The sequence below is a fragment of the Gopherus flavomarginatus genome, chromosome 8 (genome assembly GCF_025201925.1).
Source record: "Gopherus flavomarginatus isolate rGopFla2 chromosome 8, rGopFla2.mat.asm, whole genome shotgun sequence".
Classification (NCBI taxonomy): domain Eukaryota; kingdom Metazoa; phylum Chordata; order Testudines; family Testudinidae; genus Gopherus; species Gopherus flavomarginatus.
In genome coordinates, this window is record NC_066624.1 from 114,792,786 (window position 1) to 114,809,280 (window position 16,495).

At 45.5% G+C, this 16,495-nt stretch overlaps 1 protein-coding gene across 24 annotated transcripts in view; it reads left to right on the top strand.

Moving 5' to 3' along the window:
- Nucleotides 1-3,085: 3,085 nt before the first annotated feature.
- Nucleotides 3,086-16,495, top strand: part of DLG1 (discs large MAGUK scaffold protein 1) — a 443,566-nt gene continuing 430,156 nt past the window's right edge. For 9 of the 24 annotated variants that reach the window (XM_050963886.1, XM_050963887.1, XM_050963888.1 and 6 more), the window contains exons 1-2: nucleotides 3,089-3,539; nucleotides 4,256-4,387. In XM_050963886.1, the coding sequence (XP_050819843.1) occupies nucleotides 3,521-3,539; nucleotides 4,256-4,387 (151 nt within the window). In that variant the 5' untranslated portion in view covers nucleotides 3,089-3,520. Of the gene's footprint in view, nucleotides 3,540-4,255; nucleotides 4,388-16,495 lie in introns of all 24 variants that reach the window. The other 15 variants (XM_050963882.1, XM_050963890.1, XM_050963892.1 and 12 more) reach the window with 3 other exon arrangements.

Sequence of the window (16,495 nt, forward strand, 5' to 3'; positions counted from 1 at the left end):
GAAGTTCAATACAGATAAATGCAAAGTGCTCCACCTAGGAAGGAACAATCAGTTTCACACATACAGAATGGGAAGAGACTGTCTAGGAAGGAGTATGGCAGAAAGAGATCTAGGGGTCATAGTAGACCACAAGCTTAATATGAGTCAACAGTGTGATACTGTTGCAAAAAAAGCAAACGTGATTCTGGGATGCATTAACATATGTGTTGTAAACAAGACACGAGAAGTCATTCTTCTGCTTTACTCTGCGCTGGTTAGGCCTCAGCTGGAGTATTGTGTCCAGTTCTGGGCACCGCATTTCAAGAAAGATGTGGAGAAATTGGAGAGGGTCCAGAGAAGAGCAACAAGAATGATTAAAGGTCTTGAGAACATGACCTATGAAGGAAGGCTGAAGGAATTGGGTTTGTTTAGTTTGGAAAAGAGAAGACTGAGAGGGGACATGATAGCAGTTTTCAGGTATCTAAAAGGGTGTCATCAGGAGGAGGGAGAAAACTTGTTCACCTTAGCCTCCAATGATAGAACAAGAAGCAATGGGCTTAAACTGCAGCAAGGGAGATTTAAGTTGGACATTAGGAAAAAGTTCCTAACTGTCAGGGTAGTTAAACACTGGAATAGATTGCCTAGGGAAGTTGTGGAATCTCCATCTCTGGAGATATTTAAGAGTAGGTTAGATAAATGTCTATTAGGGATGGTCTAGACAGTATTTGGTCCTGCCACGAGGGCAGGGGACTGGACTCGATGACCTCTCGAGGTCCCTTCCAGTCCTAGAGTCTATGAGTCCTGGGCAGATATTCATCTAATTTCATCTTAAAACTGCTGATTACAGAGATTCCACAATCTTCCTAGGTAATTTGTTCGAGTGGTTAACTGCCCTTTCAGTTAGGCAGTTTTTCCTAATGTCTAACTTAAATCTCTTTTGCTACAATTTGTCTATTATTTCTTGTCCTGTGCTCAGTGGTTAAGGAGAATAATTTATCACCTTTTTACATACTTGAAGACTGTTTTCATGTCCTCCCTTAGTCTTCTCTTCTCCAGACTAAACACATCCAATTTTTTTTCAGTCTTTCTTAGTAGGTCATGTATTCTAGACCTTTAATCATTTTTGTTCCTCTCATCTAGACTTTCTCCAGTTTGTCCACATCTTTCCCAAAGTGTGGTGCACAGAACTGGACACAATATTCCAGCTGAGGACTTACCTGTGCTGAGTAGAGTGGAAGAATTACTTCATGTCTTGCTTACAACACTCCTGCTAATACATCCCAGAACGATGTTTGTCTTTTTTGCAACTGTATTACATTGTTGATTCCTATATAGTTGGTGGTCCACTGTCTCCTAGATCCTTTTCTGTACTACTCATTCCTAGGCAGTTGTTTCCTAGTTTGTATTTATGTAATTGACTATTAATGTGAAGACCTACAGAGTAGTTGCTAACTTTTCACAGGACGCTGGAAGTCAACTTCATTTTGTATTTTGTTTGATGGTCATGGTTTTCCTATCATGTGATATTTCATCTCTGTATATCATTGGTGAGACCATGTCTAGAATACAGTGTGTCCATTTCTGATGTCCACACTGTGGAAGGACATTGAAAAACTAGAAAGGATTAAGAAAAAAAAAAGCTATAAGAATGATTTGAAGTTTGGAAAGTTTGACTTACAGAGGAGGACTAAAGAAGTTCAGTTTATTTATTTTATCCAAGGTTTAGAGGTGATTTGATTATGGTATAAAAGTATGCACGCAGGGAGAAGATTTTTGATAGTGGAGGACTCTTTAAATTGGCAGACAAAATCATAAGACCAGTGCCAGGCAGTTGAAGGTTGAGAAATTCAGACTAGAAAAAATGGCTCTAATTTTTAGCAGTGAGGGTCATTAACCATTGGGACAATTTACTTACTAATGTGATAATTTGTTATCCCTTCAAGCCATTGGATGTGTTTGTAAAAGAGAGATTGTAGTTCACCAAGAAGATATGTCTTGATAAAAGGATTAGTGGGTGGAATTCTCTAGTTTGCCTTATAGAGGAGGTTAGACTAGGGAATCATAATGGTGCCCTCTGGCCTTAAACATCAATGAATGTAGTGCTTTAGGGCCACATGGTATTTTCACCCACTAGTTCTTGCTTCTCCGCTGTAGGTTGCATCAGATGAGACACCACATGCTCTTGGGCAGCAGTTGCTGAAATTTTTCATACCACAGCACAAATATAAGGTTATGGTCCTTAATTTCTGCACTCCTGAGTGTCTCTTTAAGAAATTCCTTATAAGGCTTTTAATTTTGTGTTATGTGTTGAAAGGAGGCCAGCAGCCTTCTGCACTTTGTGCACCACTATTGAACTGCTATTAAATTCTAGAAGAATACAAAGGGTGTATGTGAATATGTGTAGCTATCTTGTAGCCTCCAGCAGTGTAGGAATCACCTGGCACCACAAGAATATAATTCAATAAATAGCTTTTGCAAGTGCGCGGGACAAGGGCCATTTTTCTTGCGCCCCACAGCACTTTTTACAACAGCTGACCAACCAGTAACGTTAAGAACGGGAAGCTGCCCTGTTCTGCGGTCCCCTCCTCGGTACTTCTGTGTGTGTGACCCAGCACAGTGTGCAAGCAACTCCCGCGGCGACAGCGACGGCCCGGGATTCCTACCGATCCCGACTAGCGGCCCCTCGTGGTTTTTGCAGCCCCTTCCCGGACCGCACAGAACAAACGCTGCAGGGGTCAGGCGGGGGAGTATCCCGCACCTGTTGCGTTTCTTATACAAGGGCCAACTGTGGCAGGAGGCTCGCGCCCACCCCGCGAGCCCCATTGCGGATCGCAAGCCCCCGCAGCCGGGAGGGGCCCCGCGGGGCTGCCGCGCTGCCTCAGCCACACACGCGGCAGCCGGAGGCCGCATTCCTGCACCCCTGCAAAGCCTGGACGTCACACATGCACGCGGCCGCAGCCCCCGCCCGGCTCGCCGAAGGGGCGGGCGCGGCCCCTTTAAGCCAGCGGGGAGCACTCACCTTGCCTCCCCCTTTAGGTACCAGCCCGGAGCCGAGCTGACTCCTGATTGGGCGGCCGCCGGCCCGGTCACGTGGGGGCTGCTGGTCTCTCCACAGCCTCCAGGCCGCCATTTTGGCTGGAAAGTTTGGAATTTCCAGCGGAGCGAGCGGCGGTGGGAGGGAGCGCGCGCGGCTGTGAGGGAGTCTCGGGCGCCCGGGTCCACTTCTCCCCTGGGGGCTCCGAGCGGGTATCGGCCGCCGCCTGAGCTCCGAGGGGGCTGCCCCGTCCCAGCTCCGCTCCGGACCCCCTGGGTCTGGGCTCGTCCTGCTTTCGACTGTGGGGAAAGGCTCCGACGGGACCGGGCAGAGCACGGGCCGCCCCCGCCGCAGCCCCAGCCCGCGCGGTCGGGATCTGGCTGCTGGTCCTTGTCCCGCGCAAAGTTTGGGAGGGCGGCGGCCGGGCGCACCCTGCCCGAGCCGAGCGGCCGGAGTCCGGCCGTGTCTGGGGTCGCTTCGGGCGCGTGGCTGCTGCTGGGGAGCACCATGCCTGTCAGGAAGCAAGGTGAGCCCCCGCTGCCCCCCGCGCGGCGGGAACTCCGCCGGCCGCGTGCAGCCGCCTCGACCCATAAACTTTCTCTCAGCGCAGCAGCGTGGCGCTTGGTGCAGCCGCGCGAGTCCCCGTGCTCGGGGCGCCCGAGTGACCCGAGCAGTTGTTTAAACTGGCGTTCTTTGACAGCTGCCCCTGCATGCGGATCTGCTGCTCTCATTTCCCTGCGAATGCAAATGTTTGATTAGTATGCCAGTGGTTTCACTTTTCAGTATTTTTCTTTCACGTAATACAGATTCCGACCTGTGTTTGTACTGGGGAAATCTGTGTCAGCCAAGCAGAAATCTGCACATCCCCCTTTGTGCCTCTGAAGTTTGAAGCTGTGCAGATTGTTGCTGAAATCCTTTGATCAGATGAGTCAGTTAAGGAGTTTCTATAGTTTTATCAGATGTGCAGGCAACTCTATAGTTTTATCAGATGTGCATCTGGGCAACGTAATTCTTTAATTTAAAAAATTGCTTTAGAAAAATCTGTCTTTTTGAAAAAAACATATCTACTTACGCAATTTATAAACTGGTAATAAAGAACTTCTGAGGAATTTGGCAGTTATTTAAGTTGGGTTAATGAGAGTGTGATGTAAAGAATTGCTGTATTGACTAAAGTTGGTGCAGTTCGGATAGTTTTCCCCTTATGGTGGTGTTTAGTGTTTTTTGTTTTATGTTTGCTTGCAGATACCCAGCGAGCTCTGCGCCTCCTAGAGGAATACCGCTCCAAATTGAGCCAAAGTGAGGACAGACAGCTGAGAAACTCCATAGAGCGTGTCATTAGTATCTTCCAGAGCAACCTTTTCCAGGCTTTGATAGGTAGATGTCAAAACTTTTTCATACACTCATTCCAATTTTTGCTCACAGCCATAGACATACATACTGGTATGATGGACAGCTTATATCAGGTACTTTTAGTGTGACTCTTGATGTAACAGATTTAAGTGGAAAAGATTTAAATTACCAAGGTTTTGTAGAAATGTAGGGGCAATCAAAATACACAGAACTGTGTTTTCAACATTTTCTTTAAAAGCATGCATGTACTTGTTGTTGGTTTTTCCCTGCACCTTTTCCTCTGACAAACCCTAGTCTTGCTTTGTCACATTAAAGGAAAGCTTGTGACAATGACCACATCTTCATTGCTGGCTTCCATTTCAGAAGTCCTCTACTAACACAAGTTAAAATTTCTGAATTGGAACAGTTGATCTGGCCAAACTGGAGAAATGATCTGGAGTAAATAGGATGAAATTCAGTAAGAACAAATACAGAGCACTCTATATAGGAAGAAACATTCTGTTTCACACATACAAAATGAGAAATAACTGCCTAGGAGGGAGTACTGCGAAAAGGGATCTGGGGGTCATAGTAGACCATAAACTAAATATAAGTAAACAGTGTAACACTGTTGCAAAAAACCCTAAAAGCGAACATCATTCTGGGATGTATTAGCAGGAGTGTTGTAAGCAAGACACGAGAAGTAATTCTTCCGCTCTACTCTGTGCTGATTAGGCCTCAACTGGAGTATTGTATCCAGTTCTGAGCGCCACATTTCGGGAAGGATGTGGAAAAATTGGAGGAAGTCCAGAGAAGAGCAACAAAAATGATTAAAGGTTTAGAAAACATGACCTATGAGGGAAGACTACTTATTACGGAAGATGGAAAAAATTGGGTTTGTTTAGTCTGGAAAAGAGAAGACTGAGAGGGGGCATAAGTTTTCAAATACATAAAAGGTTGTTACAAGGACGAGGAAGAAAAATTGTTGTTCTTAACTTCTGAGGATAGGGCGAGAAGCAGTGGGCTTAAACTGCAGCAAGGGAGGTTTAGGTTGGACATTAGGAAAAACTTCCTAACTGTCAGAGTGGTTAAGCACTGGAATAAATTGGCCAGGAATGGGGAACCACAGCCACTGGGAGTTGCGGGCGGCCTTGCCTGTGGGCGGTCAATGTAAAAGTGTCTCGTGGCCCGCCGATGGATTACGCTGCTGAGCTGCAGGTTGCCCACTGCTGGTCTAGATAATACTGAGTCCTGCCATGAGTGCAGGGCACTGAACTAGATGACCTCTCGAGGTCCCTTCCAGTCCTATGATTCTATGATATCTGGAATTTTTTTTTTAATGAATGAGAAGAACAATGTAGTGTCTTTTGGATGATGATTATGTAGTTCTAGCATTCCTCCTTTCTCCACTACTGTAAAAATAATTGAGTTAATAGGATCACCCTGCATCCTTTTGTATGAAGGCATTGTACCACATACAGCGGTTCAGGAACTGCCTGCTCCACAACAGGTAAGAGAGAAATAATGTGTCATTCTTCACTTGTAAAAGCAGCAAAGAATCCTGTGGCACCTTACAGACTAACAGACGTTTTGGAGCATGAGCTTTCGTGGGTGAATACCCACTTCATCAGATGCATGTAGTGGAAATTTCCAGGGGCAGGTGTATATATGCAAACAAGCTAGAGATAATGAAGTTAGTTCAATCAGGGAGGATGAGGCCCTGTTCTAGCAGTTGAGGTGTGAAAACCAAGGGAGGAGAAACTGGTTTTGTAGTTGGCAAGCCATTCACAGTCTTTGTTTAATCCTGAGCTGATGGTGTCAAATTTGCAGATGAACTGAAGCTCAGCAGTTTCTCTTTGAAGTCTGGTCCTGAAGTTTTTTTGCTGCAGGATGGCCACCTTAAGGTCTGCTATAGTGTGGCCAGGGAGGTTGAAGTGTTCTCCTACAGGTTTTTGTATATTGCCATTCCTAATATCTGATTTGTGTCTATTTATCCTTTTCCATAGAGACTGTCTAGTTTGGCCAATGTACATAGCAGAGGGACATTGCTGGCATATGATGGCGTATATTACATTGGTGGATGTGCAGGTGAATGAACCAGTGATGATGTGGCTGATCTGGTTAGGTCCTATGATGGTGTCGCTGGTGTAGATATGTGAGCAGAGTTGGCATCGAGGTTTGTTGCATGGATTGGTTCCTGAGCTAGAGTTACTATAGTGCGGTGTGCAGTTACTGGTGAGAATATGTTTCAGGTTGGCAGGTTGTCTGTGGGCGAGGACTGGCCTGCCACCCAAGGTCTGTGAAAGTGTGGGATCATTGTCCAGGATGGGTTGTAGATTATTGATGATGCGTTGGAGGGGTTTTAGCTGGGGACTGTATGTGATGGCCAGTTGCGTCCTATTGGTTTCTTTCTTGGGTTTGTCTTGCAGTAGGAGGCTTCTGGGTACACGTCTGGCTGTGTTGATCTGTTTCCTTATTTCCTCGTGCGGGTATTGTAGTTTTGAGAATGCTTGGTGGAGATTTTATAGGTGTTGGTTTCTGTCTGAGGGGTTAGAGCAGATGCGGTTGTACCTCAATGCTTGGCTGTAGACAATGGATCGTGTGATGTGCCCGGGATGGAAGCTGGAGGCATGAAGGTAGGCATAGCGGTCGGTAGGTTTTCGATATAGGGTGGTGCTAATGTGACTACCACTTATTTACACTGTGGTGTATAGGAAGTGGACCTCCCATGTAGATTGGTCCAGGCTGAGGTTGATGATGGGGTGGAAGCTGTTGAAATCGTGGTGGAATTTTTCCAGAGACTCCTTCCCATGGGTCCAGATGATGAAGATGTCATCAATGTAGCGTAGGTAGAGAAGGGGCGTGAGTGGACGAGAGCTGAGGAAGCGTTATTCCAGGTCGGCCATAAAAATATTGACATGTTGTGTGGCCATGCGGGTGCCCATAGTGGTGCTACTGATCTGGAGATATATATTGTCATCAAATTTGAAATAGTTGTGCGTGAGGATAAAGGCACAGAGCTCAGCAGCCAGTTGTGCTGTGGCATCATCAGGGATACTGTTCCTGACAGCTTGTATTCCATCTGTATGTGGAATGTTTGTGTAGAGAGCCTCTACATCCATGGTGGCTAGGATGGTGTTTTCTGGAAGGTCACTAATGCATTGTAGTTTCCTCAGGAAATCAGTGACATCACGGAGATAGCTGGGAGTGCTGGTGGCATAGGGTCTGAGTAGAGAGTCCACATATCCAGACAGTCCTTCAGTGAGAGTGCTAATGCCCGAGATGATGGGGTGTCCAGGATTTCCAGGTTTTTGGATCTTGGGTGGTAGATAGAATAATCCTGGTCGGGGCTCTAAGGGTATGTTGATTTGTTCCGGTGTTAGTGTAGGGAGTGTTCTGAGTAGATGGTGCAGTTTCTTAATATATTCCTCAGTGGGAACTGAGGGAAGTGGCCTGTAGAATTCGATATTGGAGAGTTGTCTGGCGGCCTCCTTTTGGTAGTCAGACCTGTTCATGATGACAACAGCACCTCCCTCATCAGCCTCTTTGATGATGATGTCAGGGTGGTTTCTGAGGCTGTGGATGGCATTGCGTTCTGCATGACTTGGGTTATGAGGCAAGCGATGTTGTTTTTCCACAATTTCTGCCTGTGCACATCGGCGGAAGCATTCAATGTATAGGTCCAGACTGTCATTTCGACCCTCAGGAGGAGTCCATGTGGCGTTCTTCTTGTGCTGTTGGTGGGAGGGTACCTGTGTATCAGTGCGCTGTTCAGTGTTGTCCTGAAAGTATTCTTTGAGTCGGAGAGGGTGGAAGTAGGCTTCCAGATCGCCGCAGAACTGTATCATGTTGGTGGGGGTGGCAGGGCAGAAAGAGAGTCCTCGAGATAGGACCGACTTTTCTTCTGGGCTGAGTGTGTAGTTGGATAGATTGACGATATTGCTGGGTGGGTTGGGGGTACCACGGTTGTGGCCCCATGTTGCAGGTAGGAGTTTAGACAGCTTACAGTCCTTTTTCCTTAGTTGAGAAGTGAAGTGAGTAATGTAGATCTCCTGTCTTATTTTAGTGAAGTCCGTTTGAATGGAAGTTGGGTTATTAATGAGAGTCTCCAGGTTGGGGAGCTCTTCTTTGATGTTTTCCTGTTTGCTGTATAGGATGCTGATCAGGTGGTTCCTCAGTTTCTTTGATAGAGTATGGCATAATCTCTCACTGTGGTCTGTGTAGTATGTAGCTCATACTCCAAAACGTCTGTTAGTCTATAAGATGCCATAGGATTCTTTGCTGCTTTTACAGATCCAGACTAACACGGCTACCCCTCTGATTCTTCACTTGGAATGTCATTGTTTTTACGAGATGCAGTCTAGATCCAAAGATGAGGAAATTCGTGCCTTTAAGAATGTTCTATGAATTTTAATGCAGTCTCATTTTTAAATGATTTTTTAAAATTTAGCAAACAAACTTTAGCCATTTTGATTGTAAAGATAAAGATTGCTGTCTGTGGAGGTGGAATGAACCTTCAGTTTTTCCCTTCTGGAGAGTTTTTATTGTAAATTTTCTCATGCAGATTGATCCTGCAGTACCTTAATACCTCTAAGTCTATGTCTACATTACCACTTATGTTGATACAACTTTTGCCACTCAGGGTGTGAATAAGCTATCCCCCTGAATTGTGCGATATCTTTAGCCATTGTGAAGATTCCAAATGGCGGACTACGCATGGAATCAGGTGAAAACTGTTATTTCCAGGAGTGAGTGTATTACTGAAGAATTCCAAATTAAAACAGCAAGGTAGTTAAGCAAATATTTGTCTAGTTTAGAGAGTTCTGTGAAATGCTTTTATTTAGACTTGTTTAATTGCCATTTCCCAGAAACCAGTCCAGTTAGACCTACCTTTCCATAGTGGATTCTGATAACGTTAAATTAATACAAATATCGTGACCTTAATGTCAGTTTGAAAATGAATGATGTAGTTTAAATTGACATTCATGATGGATTAGCTTTTCTCAATATAAGTAACTTCTCTTAGTTTCAGATTTGTTAGTCTCTAAAGTGCCACAAGCACTCCTCATTGTTTTTTCTCTTAGTTTGTGTTTTCTTAGTTGTATTTATAATAGCCTTTTGTAGCTACTCTGAGTACTTTATTGTCATGATTCAGTTTCTTAAGTGGTAGCTGGAGAAGGGATAGGATTTGTTAACCTTAGTTTGATTAAGAATTTGATGTCCATCTGAGCTTAATTAGATGGAAGGCTAGGGGGAAGAATTTGTGTATATTTACATAGCTGGTCTAATGCTACCATGAAAGGGAGAGAGTGACTTTTGCTTATAATCTAGGAGAAAATCTTTTTTTTTTTTTTTTTTTAATAATCCAAACCTGTTTATTTTGTTTAATGGCATTTCTGCTTTAGCAAGACTACTTAATGGAAATGGTCTTATGGAAAGGCTACTCTTTTATAACTGTAGGAGACAGTTTTCTGTTTGCTGAATTGTTCATTTTCTTGCGAGTGCATTCCGGAAGTGCTCCTTTGCCTTACATCTGTGCTGAAGAAAAAGGAAAGTGGAACTTCAGAGTGCTCTTGCTATACCAGGGCAGTAGAGAGCTGGCTCTGTTGCCTCTTTTTTTCACCAACAGTTTTGTTCTCTTGACTCCAGTGAAAATAACACAGCAATTTTAAGTCATTTTGTAGCTAAGAACATGTAGACTGAGTTAAATATATTTTCTTCACCTTCAGAGAAAACATTTTTAGTTCAGCTACTACATCTGCATCTGGAATCCATGTAGGTGGGCTCTTATGCCCAGGCAGAAGCCCACCACCTTCACTTGGACTTGACATTGGTTAACAGGCAGTGTTTTTCAAACCGTGGCTCACAACCTGCTGCTGGGTTGTGGCAGGTAAGGCGCTGGGTTGCCTTGCTCTGTTCAGCAGCGCCAGCTGGCGTTAACAGTCCCATCGGCGGTGCTGCCTAGCTAAGGCAGGCCAGTGCCTACCTTTACCGACACAGCTTTGCTCTGAAAGTGGCCAGCAGTGGGTCCAGCTTCTAGGTGGGGGGCCACGGGGCTCTGCGTGCTGCCTAGGCCCTGAGCGCTGGCTCCGCACTCCCATTGGCCGGCAATTGGCCAATGGGAACTAGGGACAGGATGGGGGTGTATGCCTGTGGGTGAGAGTCGTGTGGAGCTGCTTCTGTTCCTCCGCCTAGGAGCCAGACCTGCTGCTGGCTGCCTCCAGGGAGCAGCGCGGTCTGTGGTGCACCTGGGCTGCACTGCTGACCGGGAGCTGCAAGAGGTAAGTCCGTGCCCCAACCTCACGCCTCAGTCCCCTGCCCCAGCCCTGAGCCACCCCTTTCCCCATCCAAGCGCCCTCATCCTTGGCCCCACCCCAGAGCCCTGACCCCCTCCCACGCCCCAACCCTCTGCCCTAGCCCTGAGCCCTCCCTGCAGTCTGGAACCCCTCTTGTACCCCAAACCCTCTTTTTTCCCAGCCCAGAGCCCTGCCCCTTTTCCCCACCACTGCCCCAGCCTTGAGGGCCCCTCCTGCACCTCAAACCCCTCCGCCTCAGCCCAGAGCCGTGACTCCTCCCTGCACCCAAACGCCCAGTTCTGGGCCTCCCCCAAACCTGGAACCCCTTCCTGCACCCCAGACTCCTCATCCCTTGCCCCACCCCAGAGCCTCCACCCTCAGTCCAGAGCCCTGACCCATTCCCACACCCCAACCCCCTGCCTCAGCCCAGAGCCCCCTCCCACACCCTGAACTCCTCATCCCCAGCTCTGTTAGGTCACGGTCATCAACAGTTTTCTTCAACTGGTTCCCAGAAAAAAAGTTTGAAAACCAGTGGCATAAGGTATGCCTTTGCAGGATCGGGACCTAATTGATTTTACACTGTGTTGTCAAGTGTACAAAGTAAACAAACTGAAAAAGAGTTTTTTCCCCCCTTTAGATTGTTAAAGAAATCTTAGCTGAAGCAAGGAACAATAAGTGTCCCTTTGACTTGTAAATAAAATTACTAATAAAAAAATCAAATCCAGATTTTATAATAAAAATAACATTTTTGAATATTCTGCTCAGTTCATAAAGGAGTACCTCCAATGATCTGGGTTATGTGAGAAACATAATCTGAGAAACAAAACTATAGTAAAATGCTGGCTTTTCTCACATAAAGCTGACCACAGGCAGTGTTTGTCTGAAGCTTGGTAAGAAACATTCCGTAATGGGAATGTAAGTCTTTACAGAATGAAGATGCACAGGTACAACTGTTGAGTGAGAAGTTTGGCCCAAATATTCTCCCCAGCTGCTGGAATTTGTACAAGAGTTCTGGCCTTGTACTCTGTTTGAGAGCTTAACCTTCTGTATGAGCCTCTGTCTAGTGCAGAGGTTCTCAACCTTTTTCTTTCTGAGGTCCCTCCCACATGCTATAAAAACTACACTGCCCACCTATGCTACAACAAGAAGTTTTCTCCATATAAAAGTCAGGGTTGACATTAGGGGGTAGCAAGCAGGGCAGTTGCTTGGGGCCCCACTACATTGCTCAGGCTTCGGCCTCAGCTCTGGGTGGCAGGGCTCAGGACCCTGGGCTTCAGCCCCACACAGTGGAGCTTCAGCTTTCTACCTTGGGCCCCAGTGAGTCTAATACTGCCCTTCTTGGCGACCTTCCCCCGAAACATGCCCTGAACCCCTGGCATAGAACCACTGGTTTAGTGGATATTGTAAATTGTAAAAATCCTTCAATCTCTAGCTGCTGGACACCCTCACCAGAACCTTACGTAATGAGGGATGGTCTGATCTACGCTACTCTCTTCCTCCAAGCTCCTGTGCCATGTCTACACTGGGATAAACAGATGTATTAACGAAACATGTTAGGAAAAAAGATGTTAATTTTAACATATTTCATTAACGCATCTTTTTACCCTATTGTAGACAAAGCTGTAGTTGCTACAACTGAAAGGAGGGAGAAGAAGCCTCATTCTTTTCCTATGTATGATTCCATTGCCTGTATTTGCTATTCATAGCTTTACCAAGAAACAGTATAATTAAACTACAGACAATTTGAAGTGAAATAAATTCAGACTAGAAGTAATTCATAAATTTTTCACAATGAGGATCATTAACTATTGGAGCAGAATTTACCAAAGGATGTGGTGAATTCTCCATCACTTGTGGTCTTTAACTCAAGACTTGATGTCTTTCTAAATAAAAGATTGCTGTAGTTCTGTCAGAAATTACTGGGCTGGATGCAGGAATCAGTGGGTGAAATTCTGTTGCATCAGCAGGTGACTACATAATTATACATAGGGTTGTGAAATACCAGCAATTAGAATAACCAGTCCCGTTAATTTTGTTTAGCTGCTGTTTGCTAAAGCTGTGAACCACAAAGCACTGGATCTGGCTATCTGCAGACAGAGGAAGAGATACTGCATTGTTTCATGTTGAAAGTGTCTTTGCGTCTGTAAGAGCTGGAAACTTAAGCTTTTATTTAAAACAAAAAATGTTCTATAGAAATTTGTGGTAGAGGGTCTCACATTCCAGTGTGAGCTTCTTATTCATGGAAGAGTGGATTTTTAAATTCTGCATTTTGTCTTAAAACTGAAAGATATGTTTCTTGATGTTGTTAGGATTGGAAGATTGAGAAGCTCTCTGATATTTCTTTCTGTAACTCAGACGTTCAAGTATGTTAGGTCAAAAGATAAAACATTATTTAAAAATTCAGTAAATATTTTAAGGATTGAGTATGGGATACTCTTTGCTACAATTTCATTCAACAGTAAAAATTATCAAACTGTTCTTGAGGTTCTGTTTGCCAGCTGACCATAACTGTGGCTTCTTCATTTTTTAGCTTGTAGGCAATACAGTATTTGCATTTTCATAACTAATGCTACTACTGTATTTGTATTTGACATGCTGCTTCTTTTGTTCTAACAGCTTGTACTTGCAGCTTATGTGGAACTACTTGGGGATGTTGTCATAAACAGATAGCTAAGGGTTAATGTCTCTTCCACCTGAAGCACCTGACCAGAGGACCAATCAGGAAACCGGATTTTTTCAACTCTGGGTGGAGGGAGTTTGTATCTGAGTCTTTGTTTTCCGTCTGCCTGCTTTCTCTGAGCTTTGGAGAAGTAGTTCTACTTTCTAGTCTTCTGTTTCTAAGTGTAAGGACAAAGAGATCAGCTAGTAAGTTATATGGTTTCTTTTCTTTGGTATTTGCATGAATATAAGTGCTGGAGTGCTTTGATTTGTATTCTTTTTGAATAAGGCTGTTTATTCAATATTCTTTTAAGCAATTGACTCTGTGTTGTATCATCTAATACAGAGAGAACATTTGTATGTATTTTTCTTTCTTTTTATATAAAGCTTTCTTTTAAGACCTGTTGGAGTTTTTCTTTACTTCAGGGAAATTGAGTCTGTACTCACCAGGGAATTGGTGGGAGGAAGAAGTCAAGGGGAGATCTGTGTGTTGGATTGCTAGCCTGACTTTGCATTCCCTCTGGGGGGAATAGGAAAGTACTTTTTGTTTCCAGGATTGGGAACGGAGAGGGGGAGTCCCTCTGTGTAGTTTCACAGAGCTTGTGTCTGTGTATCTCTCCAGGAGCACCTGGAGGGGGGAAGGGAAAAAGGATTATTTCCCTTGGTTGTGAGACTCAAGGGATTTGGGTCTTGGGGTCCCCAGGGAAGGTTTTTCAGAGGGACCAGAGTGCCCCAAAACACTCTAATTTTTTGGGTGGTGGCAGCAGGTACCAGGTCCAAGCTGGTAACTAAGCTTGGAGGTTTTCATGCTAACCCCCATATTTTGGACGCTAAGGTCCAAATCTGGGACTAGGGTTATTACATGGTGGCAGCGGTGGGGGGATAGACAGAATCCAGAAGCCAGTAGGAATATTATATTTTTCTCTTCTCTGCTGAGGGCTTTTTAGCAGAGAGGAACAGTTTGGTTTTAAAAGGGAACCAGAGAGAATTTTTTTTTCTGCTCTCTGGCAGTTTGTGGCTTGCATGTTAAGCGAGAAGCCATTAAGAGGCTGTTGAGGGTCTTTTGTCATGCAATAGCCCTCCCATTAGGAGGCAAGTACCAGCACTTATATGCATGCAAATAAAGTGGTTTTTCTGGTTTCCTTTCATTGAACATTAGCTAGAGAGAGAAAAGGAAAAAAGCACTGTTGCTAGGCAGACTTCAGGAGGCAACAGAATCTGCAGTTCAGAAGATAAACACCGGAGGGCACCCCAACACAAGAAAACAGGAACCATGACTTCTAAGGCAAAAATTGAGGCCGAAGAACAAATCAAAGAAGCTGAACACAGGCAACAGATGGAGATGAAAGAAAAGGAAGAAAGCATGAAACTGGCAGCCTTCCAAAGAGAACAGGCAGCCCAAGAGGCAGCACACAAAAGAAAACTAGAAGAAGAAGAGTTGGCCTACCGAAGGAAACAAGCAGAAGAAGAGGCGGCCCACCGCCGAGACATGGAAAAACACCAAAAAGAAATGGAAAAACACCAAAAAGAAATGGAAAAACACCAAAAAGAAATGGAAAAACAACAAAAAGAGAATGAAGAGAAGGAAAAACAGAGAAAACATGAACTGGAGATGGCAAAAGCTGGGTTGCATGTGCCAGCCAACCCTAACAACCCGGCGCCAAATATTGCTCCACAGCACAGGAAATTTCCCACCTACAAGGCAGGTGATGACACCGAGGCCTTCTTGGAAAATTTTGAAAGAGCCTGTCTTGGGTACAACATCCCCGAAGACCAGTACATGGTAGAATTGAGGTCACAGCTCAGTGGACCTTTAGCAGAGGTGGCAGCTGAAATGCCTAAGCACCAAATGAATGACTATAAACTTTTTCTAACCAAGGCCAGATACAGGATGGGGATAACCCCAGATCATGCCCGTCGGCGCTTCAGAACCCAAAAGTGGAAACCCGAGGGGTCATTTCCCAAACACGCCTACTGCATTGCAAAAAACTATGAGGCCTGGATAACAGGAAACAACATTCAAACCTTGGAAGAACTGAACCTCCTCATACAAATGGAGCAGTTCTTGGATGGTGTTCCTGAAGACATCACACGGTACATACAAGATGGAAATCCCAAAGATATCGCTGAGGCGGGGGAGATTGGAGCCAAATGGATGGAACTGGCAGAAAGCAAGAAAGCTACTGTCAAGGGAAACGATTACCCCAGGGGGCACACAGACCATAAACCCTACAACCGAGGACAGCCAAAGACCCCACATACCACCCAAGTAAAGCCACAGATACCCTACCCTTCAACCTCACCAGTCTCCAGTAACTCACCTCGGCCCAGTGACCCATCAGATGGAAGATGCTTTAAGTGTAATGAACTGGGACATATCAAGGCCAACTGTCCCAAGAACACCATGCGAGTGCAATTCATTACACCACCATCACACCAAAGATTCCCAGGCCCGGATGCCTCTCAAATACCCTTGGAGCGAAGGGAAAATTTGAGAGTGGGTGGAAAGAAGGTTACTGCGTGGAGAGACACGGGGGCACAAGTGTCAGCTATCCACCAATCCTTCGTTGACCCCAAATTCATCAACCCAAAGGCCAAAGTTACAATTTACCCCTTCATGTCACAAGCTGTAGACTTGCCTACAGTTCAACTGCCTGTCCAGTACAAAGGCTGGTCAGGAATGTGGACTTTTGCAGTCTATAACAATTATCCTATCCCCATGCTACTGGGGGAAGACTTGGCCAACCAGGTGAGGCGGGCCAAGAGAGTGGGAATGGTTACACGTAGCCAAGCCAGGCAAGCTTCCAGACCCATTCCTGTTCCTGAACCATCCACAGAGGCCCCGTCTGTGTTACCAGAGACCCAGACAGAGGTAGTGGACCCAGATTCTATGCCTACCACTGAAACAGCCCCAGCATCTCCAGTCCCAGGCCCGGAACTGGAACAGCAACCAGCACCAGCAAGTGCAACCCCATCTTCAAACTCAACGCCAGAGGGCGCCAGCGAGCCAAAACTGGCAGAAGCAACAGACAGCCATACCCAAAAGGCTCAGCCAGAGCCTGAAATACCCTCAGGTGCACCAGCGGAGAGCGGTTCACCAGCAACGGAAACAACCCCATCACCTACATCGCTTCCAGAGGGACCAAGCCCAAGTCCACAGTCTGAGGAAGAACTGGTGACCCCAGCCTCAAGGGAACAG